Here is a 21668-nt window from a genome sequence, read left to right on the forward strand (position 1 = left end):
CAGCACAAACATGGAGTGCACTAACCACCCAGACAGAAACCTTCTCGTATCACTCTGAAAGTTAAAGTCCTATATTTTTTAAAAAAGTGTGAAGAAAGACAGCTTCCATTGGGGGAGAAGAAAGTATGGGGGGGTGGGGTGTGGAAGTAGCTGAAATATGATCTCCAAGCTGCAAAAACTAAATAAATCTCAATTGAGAGCTTCAGGGTTCCGTTCTTAACGTTCTATCTAGTGGCTACTAAATCGTTTTTCAGCTTACCTGGATTTAAAAAACACCCTGATGGCAAAAGGCATATTCTTTCTGTACTATTCATCAGTTACTCTGAACATCACCTATGAAAATGGCAGCTACTGAGGCATGTTATAGAATGGACATGTCCACGCAAGCCAATCTTAAGACAAGTCTGAATGGTAACTCAGTGAGTCTCTGTACTTTCTGTGTATAAAGCCTTCTAGTCTCCCATGATATGTCAAGTGGCAAAAGAAATAAAACTGCATTTAAATACAATCCCAAACACAACACCATAAAGCAACTATACTCAAATAAAAATTAATTAAAAAAAAATACGATCCCAAAACTTGTGTGTAATAAGGTGGCACAAACACAAAAAAGCACACACAATAGAAAAAAATTCAAAGTGTTAATAAGAGTTGACTTTGAGCCCTAAGATTGCAGATGGATTTTATTTTTTCTCTTGTTTTTAATTTTTTCTACATGAACATGTATTACTGCTATAGTCAAAAAATAAACTTCCCTTAAAAACCTTTATTAAAATTTCAATTTATTAAGCTGCTCTTGTCTTAAATGTAGCCCTCATCTCACTGTTTCCTACTAATGAGTTGGCCTAGGAGAACAATGCCTTCTGCTTCACTCAGTGCTAGATTTAACCAACTTTTAAACTAAAATGATTGCTTAGGGACCTCCCTGGTGGTCCAGTGGTTAAGACTCCGTGCTTCCAATGCAGGGGGCATGGGTTCGATCCCTGGCTGGGGAACTAAGATCCCACATGCCACACAGCATGGCCAAAAAAAAAAAAAAATTAAAATGATTGCTTAAAACTTAGCAACCCCTGCTTCACCAGCAAAGCCTCTTAAGTGGATAATCAACCACAGGTTCAAAAAGAAAAGACACTACAAACCTTTTGGTGAAGGAAAGCTGTTCTCTGTTCCTTTGCCAACAGGAGTAGCTGGCAAAGAAAGTGATGCTTGGACAGCAGAATCCATCTTTTCACAGTCTAGAGTTGGAGAACTGGGAGCCGACTTTCTCGTTACTTCCTGCTGTCTCTCCCGAACAGCTAGTTCTTGTCTTAAATCTGTAAAATGTTGCAAAAGTAGTAATATTCACTAGAGGAAGCAAATACATCAAGCAAAGTCACATCTGAAATGGCATAAAGACACTCTTCCTAAATTACTACTTCTCAAAAATGAATTTCCTATTTAACAATTTTTATTTCCAGGGGAATAAAAATGACAACAACCCTACTGTCTACATGATCATTTAGACTTTAAAAATGATATAAAGTTAACAGAACAATTATTTATGCCTATATGAAAAAAGAAATAGGGCAGAGTCCAAAGTAGAACTCACAGTGAACATATATGACACAAAAATAAATATTCTTTACCAACTCATTTGCATTTATTTTGAAATGATGATGTAGTTTGGGGATTATTACAAAATCAATGAAGTGTATTTTTGTCATTTTAAATGGCTTGGCTTTTTTTTTTTTTTTTTTTTTACTAACTATCCTATGAAATACTTTGTTTTGAAAGGAAGTAGTCAAAATAGTTGCAAATTGTTTTCTTGTTTTGAAATATTGAATTTTTAACCCAAAATTTATGTTTTCTTTTCCAGTTATACAATTGACCTACAGAATACTTGCTTATTATTAAAAAAAGATACAAAGTTACCATACTCCTGGGTATGTATCAAAAAGAATTCAAAGTAGGACACCGAGATATTTGCACATCCATGTTCATTATGGACACATGATAAGTGAAATAAGCCAGTCACAAAAAGATAAATACTGTATGATTTCACTTATATAAGGTATCTAGGGTGCAGTAGTCCCTCCCTTATCTGAGGAACATATGTTCTAAGACCCTCAGTGGATGATTTACGTCCACTGAGCGTGATGGTGCAAAATTTCATCCTGCTACTCAGAACAGCACACAATTTAAAACTTACGAATTGTTGAGTTCTGGAATTCTCCACTTAATATTTTCAGACTGCAGCTGACCATGGGTTACTGAAACCATGGAAAGCTAAACCTCGGATAAGGAGGGACTACTGTAGTCACACCTAACAACAGTAAGTAGAACTGCAAGGCTTCCCTGGTGGCACAGTGGTTAAGAATCTGCCTGCCAATGCAGGGGACACGGGTTCAAGCCCTGGCCCAGGAAGATCCCACATGCCGCGGAGCAACTAAGCCTGTGTGCCACAACTACTGAGCCTGTGCTCTAGAGCCCGTGAGCCACAACTACTGAGCCTGCATGCCACAACTACTGAAGCCCGCGCACCTAGAGCCCGTGCTCCACAACGAGAAGCCACCGCAATGAGAAGCCCGCGCACCACATGGAAGAGTAGCGCCTGCTCGCCGCAACTAGAGAAAGCCCGCGCACAGCAACGAAGATCCAAGGCAGCCAAAAATAAAAATACATAAATTTATTTTTAAAAAAAGAGAGAGAGAAAGTAAAACTGCAGTTGCCAGGGGCTGGGGAAGGGAGAAATGGGAATTTGTTGTTCAATAGGCAAAGAGCTTCAATTCTGCAACATGAAAAAGTTCTAGAGATCTACAAAACAATGTGAACATAGTTTAACATTACTGAACTGTACCCTTAGAAATGGGTAAGATGGTAAATTTTATGTTACGTGGTTTTTTTTAACCAGAATTGTAAACTTAAAAATAGGATAGAGTTAATATTTTATACATTATATAAATTATGAGTTCTTCAGATGAATAAACCCTCCCCCAAAAAAGGAAAAGTCATGAAAAAAACAATTTTTAGAAGAGCCAATGAACATTAGCAAAAAGTTCTCACAAGTAGTAACCAAAGAACTACAAATTAAAAACAATGTGATATCAATTTTCAACTTTCAAATAGATTTTTAAATAATTTTAAAATCTGTTTTTGGGGCTTCCCTGGTGGCGCAGTGGTTGAGAGTCCGCCTGTCGATGCAGGGGACACGGGTTCGTGCCCCGGTCTGGGAAGATCGCACATGCCGCAGAGCGGCTTGGGCCCATGAGCCATGGCCGCTGAGCCTGCGCATCTGGAGCCTGTGCTCCGCAACGGAAGAGGCCACAACAGTGAGAGACCCCCGTACCACAAAAAAAAAAAAAAAGAAAAGAAAGAAAGAAAATCTGTTTTTATTATTCACAATACTAGTAAACATTGTGAGAAGGACACTCAGTCACTGCCAGAGTGTAAAGTTACCAACTTTCTAAAAAGTAATTTAGCAGCATCCATTACAACCATTAAAGATACTTGTATCCTTTGCCACTTCTAAGAATCTAAGAAAATCAAAGATACTCCCCAATATTATGTACAAGGACACTATTTACAGCAAAAAATTAACCACCAATAATAAAGGACCCATCAAAAAAATCATATGTAATAGAATATTATACATTTTTAAAAACCTGTTTCAAAAGATTTTTTTTAATGGCATGGATTACATTCACTGTATTAAAGGAGGATAGAAGAAGATATATATGTATATATAATGTGGTTCCAATTATATAAAGGAAAAAAATATACAGGTATGTTTATGTATAGTCACAGGGAAGAGTGGAAAGAAACACACCAAACTCTTAGTGGGTTCTCTCAAGATAAAGGGATTGACAGAGACTTTTAGTTTCTTCTTTACAATATTCTGCATTCTAACATGCATGAAAGAAAAAAAGAGGGAGGGAAGGAGAATTTTAAAAGAAAGTATATATTCTCTATATGTATAATATATATACAGCAATATGTACACATATGTAATGCTAATATGTGCATGACAAAATTATTTAGGACAAGCAAAAAGGAAAAACTCCAAACAAACCAAGCAGTATATATGCACAGTGGTAATGGTTAAGGCTTTGGGAAACAGACCAGGGTTTGAATCCCTACTGACAACTCAAACTCTCTGTGCCTCAGTTTTCTGACCTATAAAATGGGGATAATAGTACCTACCTCCTAGAGTTGAGGATGTAAATATTGAATAAACAGATTCAAAGTACTTAGCATAGTGTTTGACAAAAGCATATAAACGTGTAGCTTTAAAAAGCTGATCCTGAAGCTAGCTTAGCACTCTGGCTCAGGGACAGTAAGGTAATAAATATTCTTTAAGTATAATTTACCTCTTGCTTCATCCTTTAACCTCTGTACAGAGACCAACAAAGATTCCTTTTCATCAAGTTCACTTTCTAAAAATGCATTTCGTTCAATGGCTTGATTTAGCCTTTGTTCAAAGTCTTCCAGCGAAACTATTGTTGCCCTAAAAAAAAAAAAAATGAGAGTCCATGAATTAAATAAATAACGTGCAAATAGCTACTACAAAAGGAAACTGTCAGTTTATCTCATGCCATTTCCTGACCTAGAAAGCCTGGCCCAGTTAAAAGAGAATGATCTCGCCCCCTTCTGACCTCTGGTGCATTTAGTGTCTCTACTACCATTTGGGGCCATTCAATGTATTCTTTTCTCTTAAATTCCCATCTAAATTCCTTCAAGTGTCTTAAAGGAAGCCTACTTATCATACAATTTATATCTCCCCATTGGACTTTAAACATGAGTCAATGAAGTTTACATATTTTCAGGAAGAAAACTTTTCAATAGTTTTAGAGTATGTTAAGAATTAACTAAGAATTAGTTTAAAACACAGTCCCAGGTCCCACTCTATTTACTTTCTTCCTACCAAGCTTTTCTTCTTCCCGCATTTCTCATCTTATTCATTCAGCAAACATTCACAGATACCTGCTATGTGCCCTCTACCCACTATGTCCTACAGAAATAAAATTTCCTAACCTCAAGTTAGAACTCTCAATGCCAGGGGTCCCCAGCAGGAGGTGAGCGACATGAGTGAGCAAAACTCCATCTGCCGCTCCGCATCGCCCACATTACCGCCTGAAAACCCCCTCCACTCCACCCCACCCCCTCCCCACCCCCGTCCCTGTCTGTGGAAAAACTGCCTTCCACGAAACCAGTCCCTGGTGCCAGAAAGGTTGGGGACCGCTGCTCAATGCCACGTCCAATTTTACCACCTCCCGACGTCAACTGTCAAAACGCCTCTCAATTCCATTTGCTCTCCTCCAACCTTCTGCCCTTGGCGTAATTCTTCATCCATCACCTGGATTACTCCTCAATGGTCTTCACATCTCCTCCTCCCTACTTTCAATTCCTCAGTATTATCTTCCCAAATCACAATCTGATAATACTCTTTTGTTTAAAAAATCTTAAGGAGCACCTCTTTGCCTACAGAATGACTTTCAAACATAGCTGAGCACAAGGTTCTCCACAACCTGGCCCCAAACATCTTCTAGTCTCATCTTGTTCAGCCATACTGTCTCTACACACTTCAGTCAAAGTGAAATATTAATACCTCATGCACTTTCCTGCCTCTCTGCCTTCACACCTCTCTCTTCACCGGTTAACATCTACTCCTCCTTGCAGACTCAGCTTCCCCAGTTACCACAGAGCACTTTAGCTGTGCCCTCCTCTATGCCCTGGAGCAGTCTGTACATTCCTCTGTACCAGTGTTTACCACGTGGATTGTCCCCATCTGTCACGCCCAAGGGCAGTGGCTAGTTTATCTTTGTATCCTCAACTCTAGCATCATGCCAAGCATTTAAGTGTCACTCAGATACTAAGGAAAGGAATATCAGACAATAATTGTAAAGTAATAGGAATTAAGTTTGGAATGGTTAAGAAACAACTAATTATAGATATATGCAATCTTGGCAAAGTGACGGCAAGCCACTATAGGCTGTTCCGCAAAATCATAATAAAAGCATTATTTTGAGACAATTCATTGGTCAGTATTAAAACAGAAGAGAATAAAAAGCAGTGAAAATTTAAAGACAGATCAGCTAGGAATTAACTGCAGGACTCAGGTATAAGATGTGAGGACCTTCAAGAAGTGTGGTAGTACTGAGAACATACAGGGAAGATGGAGGAATGAATGAGTCATGTTTTAAAGAAAAACCAACAGGATCAACAATGGTACCTGAAAGAAGAAGGAAAAAGGAAAACCAGAAAGAAAAGCCTGGAAGAGCATTATCTGGGGAGATCAGGATTTTTGGTAAGTTTCAATGTGACGAGTTACAGGTGACATGAAATACCAAAAGGAAATGCTCTGGAACTAGGATCTAGGTGATAGGTCGAGCCTAAAACCAAATTCTAATCACTGACTGCCAACTTCGGTCATTGCAACAGAAGGCACACCGCTCACGTACCGCTTTGCCCGCTCCAGGTCGTCGTTGGCCTGCTCCAGCTCCCTCACGTACTTATGTAGCTGCTCCTTAATGGCCCGGGTCTGACTTAGATCATCTTCTAATACTGAGACCTGCTTGTAGCTCTGTGCATACTGATGCTCCAGTTTCTCCTGAAGGTGTGGGTATAAGGAAGGAAAGCATGTGTCATTAACATATAGTTTTCTTTAATAAAGGATGTAACTTAAGTAAGGGGTGGGACAGGGGTGGGTGGGATCCAAGAGATTCACCCACAATCTGAGTTGATGGTACCCCTCTCTCCTTTTTACACTATTTAAAATCAATGACACATTCATTCCAAGTGCCTTAACTCATATAAAATTAGTCAATCGTTCTCCTCTCAAAGAAATTTAATAATGATCTCTCTGAAAAGAGGTAAAATAGTGAAACCGTTGCCTTAAAAACCTCAATCTTGGTGGGGGAACCTCCGGGTTCTTAGGCTGAATGCAGCCCAGGTAAGCACAAAGAAGTTGACTGACAAGAGTTCAAATTCCCTATACCTCACCTTCCCCAAACCTACCCCACTGCCCCGACACAGGAATACCCCAAGCATCTGGCTTAGGCATGTGAGGAAGAGCAGCAAAAAGGGGTTAATCTTTCACTCCTGAAAATTCCTTGTTAGAAGGGAATTTTTAAAACCTAAACTCCAAAACTAAAGGGACTACAAACCATAATGAAATAAATGTGTATTTCATACAAATATAATTTTAAAGTGCCACACAATGAGGTACTCTGTCAAAACAAATAATCAGGCAGCTTTTGAAAATTATAGGAACTACAGCGTAATATTATAGCTAGGAACATTACAGCTAAAAAACTGACAGCTACAGTTTCCAAGTGAACTCCTGAACTCTAAACCACCTTTCCCTTGGTTCCATGAAAGCAAACAGTTTTTGTCAAAAATTCACTTTAGGCCTTTTTACATTTTTATGTTGCCTGCTGCTCTGAAGCTCCACCTAAAAGAATGTATTTCTCATTTTAATAAAACCCAGCAAATGAGGCACCAGCTTTTACTGCCACAATTACCTTTAATGCTTCCACTTCATACTTCAGTCTTTGGTTATCAGCTTGCAAGTCTCTATTTCTTTGTTCAGCCTGTACTAACTGTGCCTCCAACTCTGCTTCTAATTCTCTGCTTCCTTCCTGGAATTCAACTAGCTCATCCCGAGCTTCCTGGAAGCTAATCAGAAACAAAGCGGGAAAGATCAGTTATAGTAGGAAGCATAAGGATCATCCTGAAGATGATTATATATCAATTCAATAATTTTTGCCTGAACGTTATGCTACCATAAAATATACTAAACAATAAAGGCCATCTATTTTGCATCTCTTACTCTATATTCAGGATTCAATGAAAATAAATTATAAGCCTCAAAAGGATTCATTTTTTATACACTTCACCCCTTTCTTATTTAACATATTGATAAAGAAGCACATATTACTATCCACAAATTAGTTTAACATTTAGATTTGTTTTTTCAATGTAATTGGTTTCCTCTGTAATTCCATTATTCAATTTTATGCGTTTAAAAATGTTATTCTGAGAAGGGGTCCATAGGCTTTCCCCAGCCTATGAAGGCACCTATGGCACAAAAAGACTAAGAACCCCTGCCATAGACGCACACTTTCCATATCCACTAGCACAGTACAGTAACTGGCTTCAGCAACAACAGCGAAATAGCAATAAAAGGTTTGACAGGGCTTCCCTGGTGGCGCAGTGATTAAGAATCCGCCTGCCAATGCAGGGGACAAGGGTTCAAGCCCTGGTCTGGGAAGATCCCACATGCCACGGAGCAAATAAGCCCACATGCCACAACTACTGAGCCTGCACTCTAGAGCCCACGAGCCACAACTACGGAAGACAGCGAGCCTAGAACCTGTGCTCCGCAACAAGACAAGCCACCGCAATGAGAAGCCCGTGCACAGCAATGAAGACCCAATGCAGCCCAAAAAAACAAAAGGTCTGATAAGTCTTACTGAACTGTTAACCAAAGTTGGAAGATGTATATATATTTTAGAAAGATTTCATTTTAAAAAGAAATTTAAGATAAGTTTTGGTACTTAAAAGGTTATCTACAAGTTTTCCCAACTAATTGAAATGATTAAGATTTTATAAAAGGCTCCATATACCCCTGAAGCTCTTGCCCCTCCCTCAAAGCTTTGCTGGCTCCAGACACTGATAACACCTGCCTGAAGAAAGTCTTCCCTATGAAGCCCTAGAGAGCTTATCAGAATCTCCAAAAGACCAAAATGATGAGGCAGAATCTGTACACCGAGCAGGCCAAAGATGGCCAAGAGCAGTAATAAGCTTTATAAAAGGAGGTAAACTACCAGGAGAAATCACAAATGACAGTTTTCTTACTATTTTAATAATTCGAGTAATATAAGGATTTATGTCATTTTTATATTATTTAAAAACAAGCAATGCTATGACTATTTCTAGAATCCCAATCCTATATCAGAAACTCTAAATTTAGCTTTGCTAAAAAAAAAAAAAAAGGCACAAACTAGAGATTATGTATTCCAAAGCCCTCTCCTATTTTTAGGATGCTTTTCAACATTACCTTTGTTTATACTTCAAGGAAAGTTCCTTCCAATAAGCAGTTTCCTCCTTTAAACTTGAAAAATCTGGTATATCTTCACCATCCATGATCAAGAAAGCCTGTGAAATATTAAAGACGAAAATAAATTAATAGAGAACATAGGAATCTTAGTAAAAGTATAAAGTCTGGGACAACACTAAATCTGCAGCATTTTGGAGGGAGTCAAACACGAAAGACTCTAAGAGCAGTGAACTCTTCATTACAATAAGCCCAGGCACCTAAATCACTTCACTGCCCCTCTCACAGGGACCACCAGCATTGTGGACGGGGTCAGGAGAGGAGATGAACAAAGTCACGGAAGCCACGAGAAGCGCTTCTGGTGGCGGCACTAGGTTCTGGGGAGTTGACCCCACAGAATCATCCTGCAGCTGGTTCACAGCGAACTGATCTTCTGGGAATCAGGTGACAGAAAACAAGCTTACTGTTAGAGTTGCTACTGCTGCATGCCCTTCTCTGTTGTACAATTGCTTCAAAACACCTGCTTGAAACATTTTATACCAGGTAGCCTTTCAAGGAGATCAGGGACCACATTCCCAATAATTTACTATCATTACATTTCTAAAAATTTCCTGTTAATTATCCTTTAAGTCCCAAGCTTCCTCCATAAGTCCACTAATTCTCCAACTTCAATGTTCTTTCACCTTGGTTCTTCTCCCAAGGCTTTCAGAGTGGGTTAAAAAATATCTATTTTGGGCTTCCCTGGTGGCGCAGTGGTTGAGAGTCCGCCTGCCGATGCAGGGGACGCGGGTCCGTGCCCCGGTCCGGGAAGATCCCACATGCCGCAGAGCGGCTGGTCCCGTGAGCCATGGCCGCTGAGCCTGCGCGTCCGGAGCCTGTGCTCCACAACGGGAGAGGCCACAACAGTGAGAGGCCCGCGTACCATAAAAATATATATATATATATATATATATTTAGTTAACCTTGCATTTAGACTGGCTACCTAAAATTCCCAACTGACTGTCAGGCCCAATGGAATACCAAAGACGTTGGGCTTGTCCTAGATTCACACCTAAGTGTTTCAGTCTTACCTCCTACAACCCTCTCCCCAAGCATCCTACTTTATATTCCAGCAATACTGTTCAAAAGTGTCCTAATGCACCATTCTGCTTCAGGTCTGGATATTTTCCCTCCCTGGAATAGCTCTCCTTCCTTGTGCATTTAGAAAGCTCCTATTTATCCTTTAAAACCTAGCTGTCACCTTTTCCTGTCCTCACCCAGACAGCACTAAAATCTCCCAAACTCTTGGCCCCCATGAATATGCTTTCATGCATATATTTACCACATAATAATGCATTTGCTTACACCTCCCCCTACTAGGCTGTGTATTATTCTTACTGATTTCAACCCCAGCACATTGCCTGCACAATAGCAGATATTCAATAATATTTATTAAATTAAACCAAAATTGATTCAACCTAATCCATACTGGGTAGCAAGAATTCAAGGCCAGCTTTAAAAGTAAATTAATAGGGACTTCTCTGGTGGTGCAGTGGTTAAGAATCCGCCTGCCAATGCAGGGGACACGGGTTCGAGCCCTGGTCCGATCCCACATGCCGCGGAGCAACGAATCCCATGTGCCACAACTACTGAGCCTGCGCTCTAGAGCCCGTCCGCCACAACTACTGAGCCCATGCCACAACTACTGAAGCCCACACGCCTAGAGCCCGTGCTCTGCAACAAGAGAAGCCATCTCACCGCGTCGAGGAGTAGCCCCCTTTCGCCACAACTAGAGAAAGCCCGCACACAGCAATGAAGACCCAAAGCAGCCAAAAATAAATTTTAAAAGTAAATTAAAACTTGAAGTTGTAGAGAATACGGAATTCATCCAGCAGGACTCACTACTCACGAATGTTTGGAAAAGACATGGACAAGAACAAATACAGTACAAATTCAACTTGAGGGTAGGTATACCAAAGAGACACAAGAATGGCTTCTAGTTGAATAAAATTAAAATGTAACTATCAATATATACATTTAGTGTGATGCTTTTGCGGCCTACTGTGACTTCTTACGGTTTTAGTCAAGTCTTTTCTGACCACATCGTCTATTATTACTTTTGGCATATTAGTCAATCTTCTAATTACCTTAAATTACCAATCAGCCTAAGAGTTCTCTGAAAAGAGATGGTCCTTGACATACGTGGCATCTCTTCCTGGCACTAAGCACAGCACTTTGCTCAGAGAAAGTACATAGTGCTTACAGACGTTTACTGAGCACCTACAATGTGTCAGACATTGTTAAGTGCTGGATAAACATTCAGTACACCAAATGCACCCTCCTCTAATCTTATTACCCCTACACTGGCACACTTTTGTCGTTTTTCTACTCTTGAAGATACCGTTATAGCATGACAGCATACTAAAATGTAAAACCCACAGTTAGGAGTCCTGCTGAGACTGGGTTCTAGGGTTTCCACTCTGTCATTAAATTCCTTAATGGCAATTAAGCAATCTGCTTAATCTCTTCAAGTCTCAGTTTTTTCATCTAATAAGGGTTTGGACTATACTAGCTGACTTGTTTCTTCAAATACGTATACTGGTTAGTAAATAATACTGATTAATTCTATAATCCTAACTCTTCATCAAAGTTCCCAATTCCTATTCAATTTCCCCAGATGTAGGGATAATCTTATTTGTAACTGTAATTTAATTTGTAGTAAGGTGTGAATGAAGATGAGGCTAATCCAGTAGCAAGAGGTTTATTTGTATCTCAGAAGAGTATCCAGAGCAGTTAAGGGCATCACCACATGCATCAAAAACCCCTCCGACTCATTGCCTAAGTCTCCTTGACAACCCAGCTGAAGATAGAATTACAGGACACATGAGAGAAGCGCCTCAGGGTGAGACAACAATCATTGTGTCCCTTGAATGCTCTACATAAGGTATTTTCCCAAAATGCAAAGAAAAAAAAAAAAAGTTAATTACATTTGAAATCTATGAATCCAGCCGTAAAGAAGCTCCTGGGTGCTGGTCCTCAAATCTGGAGAGACACATCCGCCACTGGAACACTGGCAACCATGTATCAATGTGCAGCTCAAACATTCAGCTTCTCATACACAATCGATAAATTATGGTATTGCAAAATGTTATGAAGATCTAAGGGACACAAGAAGCAAAGTTCTGCTGCTACTTTATTTTAAACAAGAAATATTTGGGGCTACCCTGGTGGCGCAGTGGTTGAGAGTCCGCCTGCCGATGCAGGGGACGTGGGTTCGTGCTCTGGTCCGGGAAGACCCCACATGCCGCGGAGCGGCTGGGCCCGTGAGCCATGGCCGCTGAGCCTGCGCATCCGGAGCCTGTGCTCCGCAACAGGAGAGGCCACAACAGTGAGAGGCTCGCATACCGGAAAAAAAAAAAAAAAAGCAATATTTGAAGAGCGATGAAAGGTTGTGTCTCTCCAGGTAGTTTCCAAGGGCAGGACCTGTGTCTTATAAATCCCTTCTGCCTCACCAGGAACATGGAACGCCGTAGAAGTCTAATATTTGAATCTGACTTATAATCTTTTTTTTTCCTATTATTCCTTCTTTGCTTTCAAAGTACTGCTTTCCTTTATTAATATCGAAATTCCCATTTCAGAAATGGTGTAAGTCAAAAGATGTGTGGGCAGTTTATTTCTACCTCACAACACACCACCATGTATTAAATCAAGATTATAAAACCTATCATTCTCGGCTAGACAAAATTATCAGTCTGAGGCAGGCCAAGCCACATTCACAGTCACTTATAAAGCTCAGCATAGGCTCCACACCACAGAATAGGGAGCTGCTGGGACTTACTGGGGCGAGCCTCGGCGATAACCGCTGCACACTAGCTACCTAAAATAATCACTGTCCAGCCCTTAATTCTTAAATATAAATGGACAACCAAGAACCACCAGACAAATGAGAAAAGCCAGCAGCATGAGTAAGAAAATCCTAGGACCTACTGAACCTAGAGGAAAACAGGTAATTCAGGAAATGAGAGAACTCTTCTCATACAAGAACTCAGGAGGGTTACCTCCTACACATCTCCTGAGACAGCTACAAAAGAGAGAACAAGACCTGGATGGCACAGGCTATAGGAAATAGTGGCTCCAACCCAGCTGCAAAGAAGAAACATCCCAAGATGAAGCCTAGTCCATCACGCCCCGAGAGTCACTCAGTCCAGATGGATGGCTCCAGGAAAAAGGAGGAACCCCATAACAGACACCATGACTGGGAAGCTGGATAAATCTCAGGTTATGATAAAAGGACATCACTCTTGTGTCAACAAGAAAAAAAAGCAAGTTGGAAACTCCAGAGAAATCAAAACACAGTACTATTTGGTCTTAAATTTACGTTTAGTGTGTTGCTCCCTTTAAAGATTCTAGGATTTGGTAAACAAGTCTGTATTCTTTTTTGGGCCCTAATTCTGTAGACTTTGATGATAATACCTCTCAGCCTTGGTCTCCTCAAAGTGAATATTTCTTGTCCTTTTAGCTTTGTATTCACTTGGCAGCCATCTGGATCCCTTAAATATTTTTGTTGTCTTGCTTTGGAACTTCTCTAGATTACAAACATGCCTTTCTGGAGTTCAGTGACTGATGCTACTTCAGCATGTCAACATTCTATTCGCAGGTAGGATACTTTTACAGTTTCCAGTACTCCTGTTACTGTGCAGTATTTGATGATTCTGGCGATTGGTCCCTGGGCCAAAGTCCTTATAGAAGTTCATAATGACTACTAGATGCCTCCCTTGGCATCTAACATTTACTTGAATGTATTTGAATGTGGAGCCAACCCTTCTACAAATAGGTTTAGGGTTGTTTTTATCTACAAATGTTATCGTTCACATGCCCAGTTTGAAACTTTTCTGTGTGAGGCTGTTTTTCGTTGTTGCTGTTGACCCATTTATACAGTATCAGAGGACCTACAGCTGTTATTACTTTGAAGAGTGCTTAGCTAAGTAGTGTTCCCTGAGGAATCTCACTGTTTACACCTCTGGGTATACTATAAAGTGTCCATTTGTCCCTGTTTTTTGGTTCTTGAATAGGGCCGTATTCTTAATACAACTACCAATTTTTCCATCAGTGTCCCCTGGCGACTCAGGTTTTAAATAGCCTTTCGTGTGAAACTTCTTGAGAATCTAGTTCTATTTCTTGTATTTTCCTTGTCCAACTACTTAGCTCAGCATCAAATAATTCTAGCCAAATTATTTTAATATGTGTTTTTATTTCACACTCGCTTCTGTTTTCTCACTGAATCTCATGTGAGTTGAACGTAGACTACAATTTTTCTAATTAACAGGCTACTTTTACAAGTCACTTATTGGTCCCTCAAACAGTAATCTATGCCAGAAGCCTTTTACTAAAATGACCATCAGCTTTTCCAAACGAACCAATTAAAAACACTTAAGAGGGTAACAAGTGGTAGGAGCAGCACAGCATAGCAGTTAAGAGCCCTGACCCTGGAGCCAAACTGCCCAGGTTGGAATCAGAGTCCTCTACTCACTAGTTGACCTTGGGCAAGTTATTTAACCACTCAGTGACCCACTTCCTCACCTGTAAAATGGAGATAATAATTAAAATAGGGTTGTTATGAAGATTAAGTGTGTTAACATTTGAAAGTACTTAGTACGGAGTCTGGCACAGTAAACGCAGCATAAATTTCATTTTTTTATTTGGTTGCGCCGGGTCTTGGTTGCGTCGTTAAATTATTTTTAAAAACTGGTCGTTCAGTTGCAGACCTTTGAAGTATAACCACAAAATAAATGTACTTCAGACTTTAGAACATACAAATGATTCCTTAAAATTAATCACTTCTGGAAGCTATGTGCATATTTCAGTGATACCACCATTACTGAAAACATTTCTAAAAACCTCTTCTGGAATAGCCTTGAAGAACCAGATTAAAAAATAAACAAAAAGCTCTTTCTTTGTGGTCATACCTCATTTCTACTGCCTAATTGTTATTATCCAGCTTTATCACTCTAATTTTATTCATGAGACTCAGCCTTTACAGAAATTGGATTTTTTTTTACAAATAACAAAAATTTGCTACCTTCTCGGGGGCTATAAAGACAATCTGTTCATTTTGCTTCAAGTTACAGCAGGAGGATGTGTCCACTGTGTTATATGAAACTATGTAACTGGAGATATTAGACTACAGAAAGTCAATACAGAAAACTATACTGCTACCAAAAAAAAGAAAAAGCTTTAATGACACATCTACAATCTTCTAAAGCTGAAATGAAAGTAGATAATTATATACTCTTCCGCACTACCCAAATCTTCCCTCAATACCTTGTCCCATACAGATGGAGTGTGAACCCCAGAAGTACGACAACTTCTACATGGGGCATTATGATACTGTATGTGACCTTTAGATATCTAGCAACTGACAAATCAACTCATTTGGGTATAAAACTGCCTGTCCCAAATGCTATATTTGCAAAGAAACTATTCTTTCTGCAATGCTAAGAAAATCCATTTCATATGCTATTGTCTCCTTGTTAACAGTTGTAGAATGGACTAGCGAGACTGCAAGAGTTCCTCTGGAACTCACAATAGACAATAGATACCTTTTCACCAAAACTCTTCTACTCGCAAAGGTGACACATACAGAATTTTAACCTTTTCAAAGTCAGTCGTAAATATGGTCTCCCCTTTGGTCCTATCAAACTTCTTTTTCTACCTTATGAAGTGCTCAGAAACTTACGTCAGAAGTAATTTTAAGCTTTAGTAACCAAATTTATCCCAGTATGACTTAAAATGAGAATAAAAATAAGTTTTGGAGATGTCACAAAAGCAATCTAGGTTTTTACTGAGGTTTCTACTTAAGTGTTCCTCATCCAATTTCAATTTACTTAATTTAAAAAGCCAAAACAGAACAAAAAACAACTACTTCATAAGATTTCTATCTGGACCCAGTCAACTTCAACCAGGGCTAACCAAAGGTTTTTTGTTGTTGTTGTTCCTTCTGATCTCTGATTTTAAATAATAACTTTAATAAAGATTCAGAGGAGGTATTTTAGTTCCCCTTTATTCTCTTCAACACATGACTTAATGCTGCATTTTACCCCCACCAACTTCATGACTTAGCAAAGCCATTACCCTGTTTCATAAATGGATTAAAAGCAGCACAATTTATCAGACAAAATAATTAGCCAGCAACCATGACCAAGTACCAGTGTAGGATTTCTCTCACAAATGAGTAGCAGTTCTTATCCTAGGTAGGTCTGCTCAAAAACATTCGAACACATCTCCTACTAGCTTCTGGTATATTTTTGGCAAACTTTCTACTTTGCTTTCTAGCTGAGAAGGGTATAAAAATCCCACAAAAAGAAACCAGAACTCCAAGCCGGGAGATGTAAATCCTGGACCAAGCGAAGCCCCTCACCGGCTGGTAGAATCCACAGTAGAAATCACTTAAGCCCCCACCCCATCTGGTCTCAATTTCCCCATCCGTCAAATGGCGAGAAGAGAATCAGGCACAGCCACTAACCAGGTGATGAGGTTCAAAGGAGATAGCGAGAGTATTCTGAAACGAGTAAAGGCGCTACAGAAATATAACAAAATTATCAGGAGTGAAAGAACCCTCAGTTCCTTGGCAAAACGTAAAGGATTACTTCGTTGCTTACCAACAAAAAAAAAAGGCCAGCACAAGCAACCCGAACCCGTTTGGTGACACTCTTCTGAACTCCAAGAGGGGTGATGAGCAGTTTGGGACAGGCAGTCACGGGAATGCCACCGGAGCCCAAGGTGGGCTGCTTCCGCTCTGGCCCCTCGCTTCTCTCCCGCGGGGAGTTCTAAATCCAACCCGGCTCCGAACCACCCCCCCCCAGCTGAAGGGATGGGGGAGGGGCGGTGGAGGAGGATGGCTAAGCTGCCGCCACCACCTCCAACGGAGCCGCTCCTTGCGCCACCAGCGCCCGGGCCCATGGTGCCACGTCCCGGCCTTCGTCCCCGCCATCCCTCACCCCACCCGCGGACACGGGCACAGCCTAGGGAGACCGCCTGGCTCGCTCCATTCCAGGCGCCCCGGTGGGCCACACCTCGGACCAGGGCGGGAGGGGGCAGTTAAGAGCGGTTGGAACAGTTACCGCCGGACTGGTCGCCCCGGAACCCGGGCCCGGCCCAGCGGGGCCTCAGACACAGCCCCCGGGCTGGCAGGCTCCCCGGGGACAGGCCTCGGCACCGCCGACTCGGCGCGGCACCCTCGGGAGCTGCCCCGCACCACAGGCTCACCTCCAATATGTCAAAAGCGCATATTCGCCACCGCTCGACCGCAGTCTCCTCTCCGCTGGCCTGGCCAGGCCCGCCCAGCCGCTCAGCTCCTCTCCCCTCCGCAGCCTTGAGCTCCACTCCGCGCACCTCCGCGCCCGCCTCCTCCCCGACACGTCAGAGGCTGCCTGGGTATCCGAGGCCATTCTGTGACGCACGGGGGCGGGGCTCTGAGCATGCGCGCGAGCGCGGGGGCGGCCTGGGCGGGGCTGTGGCGAGAATGGTGTCACGGGGGGCCGGGCCGCCCCGGGCCCGGCGCGCTGACATCAAGCTGGCGGCGGCCTTCTGCGCCGGTGTTCTGGGCCCCACTGCGTATCGTTTGCGACCTTCGTGGTTCCCCAAAAAGGCTCTACGTTCGGGAAGGTGGCATCACCGTGGATGACAACTGCCTCCCGGTTTTCAGCCATCAAGTCCTCCAAGTGTCTGTTTCAGTGTTCCAGTTTATAAGAAGAACCTCGGCTCGGATTTCACCTCCGAGTCCACCTCGACCACCCAATTCAGGCGTATTCTAGCCCCCTCGTCACTCCCTCTCACGAACACCTCTGTTGTTTCTACGGCATTCCCACTAGCTGAAATTTTATACTACTTCTTGTCTTCCTCTAGTAAAAATGTAAGTTCCATGAGAACCGGAGCCTCATTCCTTTTTTATCCCAGCAGATAGCTTGGTCCCAGGCACAAAGTGGGAACTCACATATTTGCTGAATGAATGATTGGACTCGTTGAGGGGACCGAGGGAATATAAATATTTCCACTTGTATATTTTATATATCTAAGCGTATATTTATTCATGTAAATATGCGTATGTATGTGTTTTCATTCCCTTGGGCCCCCAACTAATGGAATCCATTTTATTTATACATATTCCCCTCCAGAAGACTTGGAGAAGGGGGGGCGGGGTGAACTGGCTGAGATAGAGGAGGATGGGCAACTGCTTAGGGAGTGAAAACTTGAAGAAATAGAGCTGTTTTTAAAACAATTTTCGGAACTTTTGCTGTGTAATGTATAACATAATTCTCTCTGATGTCAGTGCTCTTGGGATTGGGTTTGTGAGGACACAGTGATGTGTAAGGTCTCAAGGTGAGAACAAGGTGAGCCTGGGAGGTCCAGTTATATTTTTGAGGGCATGGACATAAACAGGAGCAGTGCAAGATAGATTCTAAGAGGTGTCCAAATCAATGAAAATCTAAGAAGCAATTAATGGGATTGTGGGAAGGATGGCACCTCGAACTAGACTCTGAAAAGATCATGATAATAATAATAATGAGTAGTTCACTTTTGTTGTATGTACTGGCAATTGTGCTAAGTGCTTGGTTTGCATAATTTAATTCTCACAATGACCCCATGAGATAGGTGCTGTTATTATTCCCAGTCTACCAAAGAGGAGACCAAGACCCAGTAAGATGAGGTTGCCCAAGGTCACTTAACTAGAAAAAAGAGGACTCAAGGTTCAAACCCACCTAGTCTGGATTATCTAGCTCAAGAAACCACACTATTAACCACTACTCTACTGCCACTCAAAAAAGGGGATGGGCTTCCCTGGTGGCGCAGTGGTCGAGAGTCCGCCTGCCGATGCAGGGGACACGGGTTCGGGCCCCGGTCCGGGAAGATCCCACATGCCACGGAGCGGCTGGGCCCGTGAGCCATGGCCGCTGAGCCTGCGCGTCCAGAGCCTGTGCTCCGCAACGTCAGAGGCCACTTATTAATAACGACTACTTATTGGGCTAGAGCCCTGTGCTAAGAGCTTTACATACATTTCCTCACAAGCAGCTTGGGAGGCTAAAATTATTACATGCATTTTATATACTGGAAAACTGAGGCTCGGGGAGCTGAGGTTTAAACCCAAGCAGGTCTTAGTGCAAGCCCAGTGACCTGGGACATCATGGAAGCCTGTGACCTCATCCATCAGGGCACAGCTTCAGCCAGGAAAGCAGAGCCCCAGAGGTGATGAGCAGGGAGGCCTTCCTGTACATCTGGTGCCAAGAAGGAACAGTCCCACCCCAAGAGCAAATAAAGGCTGCAGCTCTGGTCCCTGCCAAGTCCTGGGAAACACACTGAGTCACCTAATGGCAGGCCAGGCCCTGCAGAAAATGTGGGCATCATCTTCCAGGCCACCACCCCTCCCACCCAGCCTGGACCAGAGCTGGTATTTGTCAGGACTGGTGTGTTGGCCCCATCTTAATGAATGGCCTTTGCTTGGCAGGGCTCTCAGAGGTATCAAAGCCCTGTACTGATCTCCCTCCTCTGTGTTGGTTGAGTTTTCTCCAAAGTTTCTCCCACTCCCTGCTTCCAGTTTGTCCATCCCAGAGAAATAAAGTGGAGGTAAAGATGGAAGGCAGCCTCTAAGGGGAACAGAAGTTACAATCAGCTTTGTGAAGGTAGAAAGGCGAGTGAAGGTTACCCCACCCTCTGCCTTCATAAACCATTAGGAAGGGGTTTGCTGAGGCATGGGTCCCAATCCAAGGTGTTTCTTGGATCAAGCCAAGGTGGTCAAACGTCACAGTCCCTGAGAGCATCCCATCTTCCCTACCACAAACTCTGAGACCCGGGAAACAGAGGCCAGGTTCCAACGCTGGAAGAGGAGGGGTTGATCAGCTGCCTTAGGAGAGGTCTGGACACTAACACAGACTCCAGCCAATGAGAATGTGGACTCCAGCCACTTCACACACTCACAAAAGGGGATGCGGTGCACACGGGCCTGCCGTGAAAACTCTGAGATGGGGCATGTGAAGAAGCTAGTGAATCAGGGGAGCAGACACCTCAAAGGTTTGATTCAGTCTGATCTCCATATCTCTTTGGCCAACTGTTTTCTGCTAAGCTATAGGGGCATCAATCAAGCTGGGCAAGGGACTCCCAGAGGCCCGCTAGTTACTGATGGCCTGCTGGATACATCCACGAGATTCCCATCACCACCTCCAGCTCTTTGTGTCTAAACCTCAAAGAGATTCTCCATTTGCCACAGCTGAAATTTCCAGAAAGGGTTTCACGTTTCTGCCAATGGTGTCATTACTCCCCTAGTCAGGAAGGCACAAAAGCCTCGTCAACTCACCCTTCATCATCCCCTTCCCCAGCTTTCACTTCACTCACGTGAAATGTAATCTGAAAGACTTTCCCTTCATAAACTCTCAAATACATTTCCAGTCTTCTGCCCCTGAATCTCCCCAGTCCAAAGTATCCCTTCCTGATCTTCTCTCCCTCATCCTGAACTTCTCTCCCTCAAATTTCTTGTTCCAGCCCTGCAGTGCACACCGCCATCAGAATAACCTTCTAAAATCCCACTGTGTACAGAGCATCAAGGGCAACAAAACTTGTTTTGGCGTCCTACTGCTTTTGTGATAAAATACACACTACGAAGTCTGGCCTTCAAGGGCCTCCCAAAGCAACTCCAACCCACTTCTCCTGTCTCCGTCCTGCAGTTTACCTAGCTGGGTCTAATCAGACCCTCCACTGTGTACCCCAAATGGACAATTCCCTTCCTCTCTGGGCCTTTTATTGACTTCCACTGCCCGATGTGCTACAGCTGCTCCCTAGAGCCAGCCTGCATTCTTCTCTGCCTTTTGAAGTCTCACTCATTGCTACCTCTTCCAGGAAGCCTTCCCTGATACCTAAAGCCTCTCAGGAGGAAGGAACTATGTAGAACCCTGCATAGTTCACAGAAGACTTACTGAACACGCCTTTTGGTCATGGAGGTGTCTGACCTCCCCCAAGGAACCAAAGCTCACTGAGCACAGGAATAATGTTGATTGTCCTAGTATCTGCCAGCAACAGGCACTTGGCAAACACTCATTTAACATACTTCAGTGAAAGTCACAGAGGGAATTCCCTGGCAGTGCAATGGTTAGGACTCGGCGCTTTCACTGCCAGAGCCTGGGTTCGATCCCTGATTGGGGAACTAAGATCCTGCAAGCCACACAGTGCAGCAGGTGAGCAAATGAATCAATGGTTTGGTGGCAATAACTCCAAATGCAAGACTGACAGCACTTTCTGGAAAATGCCCCACATTCTGAGAAAAATTACCATATAGAGAGATTTTCACTGGTCTGAAAGGCTGAACTTAGGTGATGCTAGGTTACAAAGGAACTGGGATTTATATCATGAGCAATTATGACTTTTCTCTAGCCCCAAACTTAAAACTCAGTCTATAGGGACTTCCCTGGTGGCAAAGTGGTTAAGAATCCGCCTGCCATCGCAGGGGACATGGGTTGGAGCCCTGGTCCGGGAAGATCCCACAGGCCACGGAGCAACTAAGCCTGTGCACCACAACTACTGAGCTCGCATGCCACAACTACTGAAGCCCACGCGCCTAGAGCCCATGCTCCGCAACAAGAGAAGCCACTGCAATGAGAAGCCCACACAC

At 42.7% G+C, this 21668-nt stretch overlaps 1 protein-coding gene across 3 annotated transcripts in view; it reads right to left on the reverse strand.

Moving 5' to 3' along the window:
• Positions 1 to 21668, reverse strand: part of NDEL1 (nudE neurodevelopment protein 1 like 1) — a 48961-nt gene that overhangs the window by 15831 nt on the left and 11462 nt on the right. For 2 of the 3 annotated variants that reach the window (XM_082678039.1, XM_082678040.1), the window contains exons 1-6: positions 17279 to 17415; positions 9038 to 9135; positions 7500 to 7653; positions 6438 to 6586; positions 4347 to 4483; positions 1140 to 1313 (exon numbers count right to left, since the gene is read on the reverse strand). In XM_082678039.1, the coding sequence (XP_082534165.1) occupies positions 1140 to 1313; positions 4347 to 4483; positions 6438 to 6586; positions 7500 to 7653; positions 9038 to 9123 (700 nt within the window). In that variant the 5' untranslated portion in view covers positions 9124 to 9135; positions 17279 to 17415. Of the gene's footprint in view, positions 1 to 1139; positions 1314 to 4346; positions 4484 to 6437; positions 6587 to 7499; positions 7654 to 9037; positions 9136 to 17278; positions 17416 to 21668 lie in introns of those variants that run through there. The other variant, XM_082678038.1, reaches the window with a different exon arrangement.

This window comes from Grampus griseus (assembly GCF_964374135.1).
Source record: "Grampus griseus genome assembly, chromosome: 20".
In the NCBI taxonomy this organism is placed as follows: domain Eukaryota; kingdom Metazoa; phylum Chordata; class Mammalia; order Artiodactyla; family Delphinidae; genus Grampus; species Grampus griseus.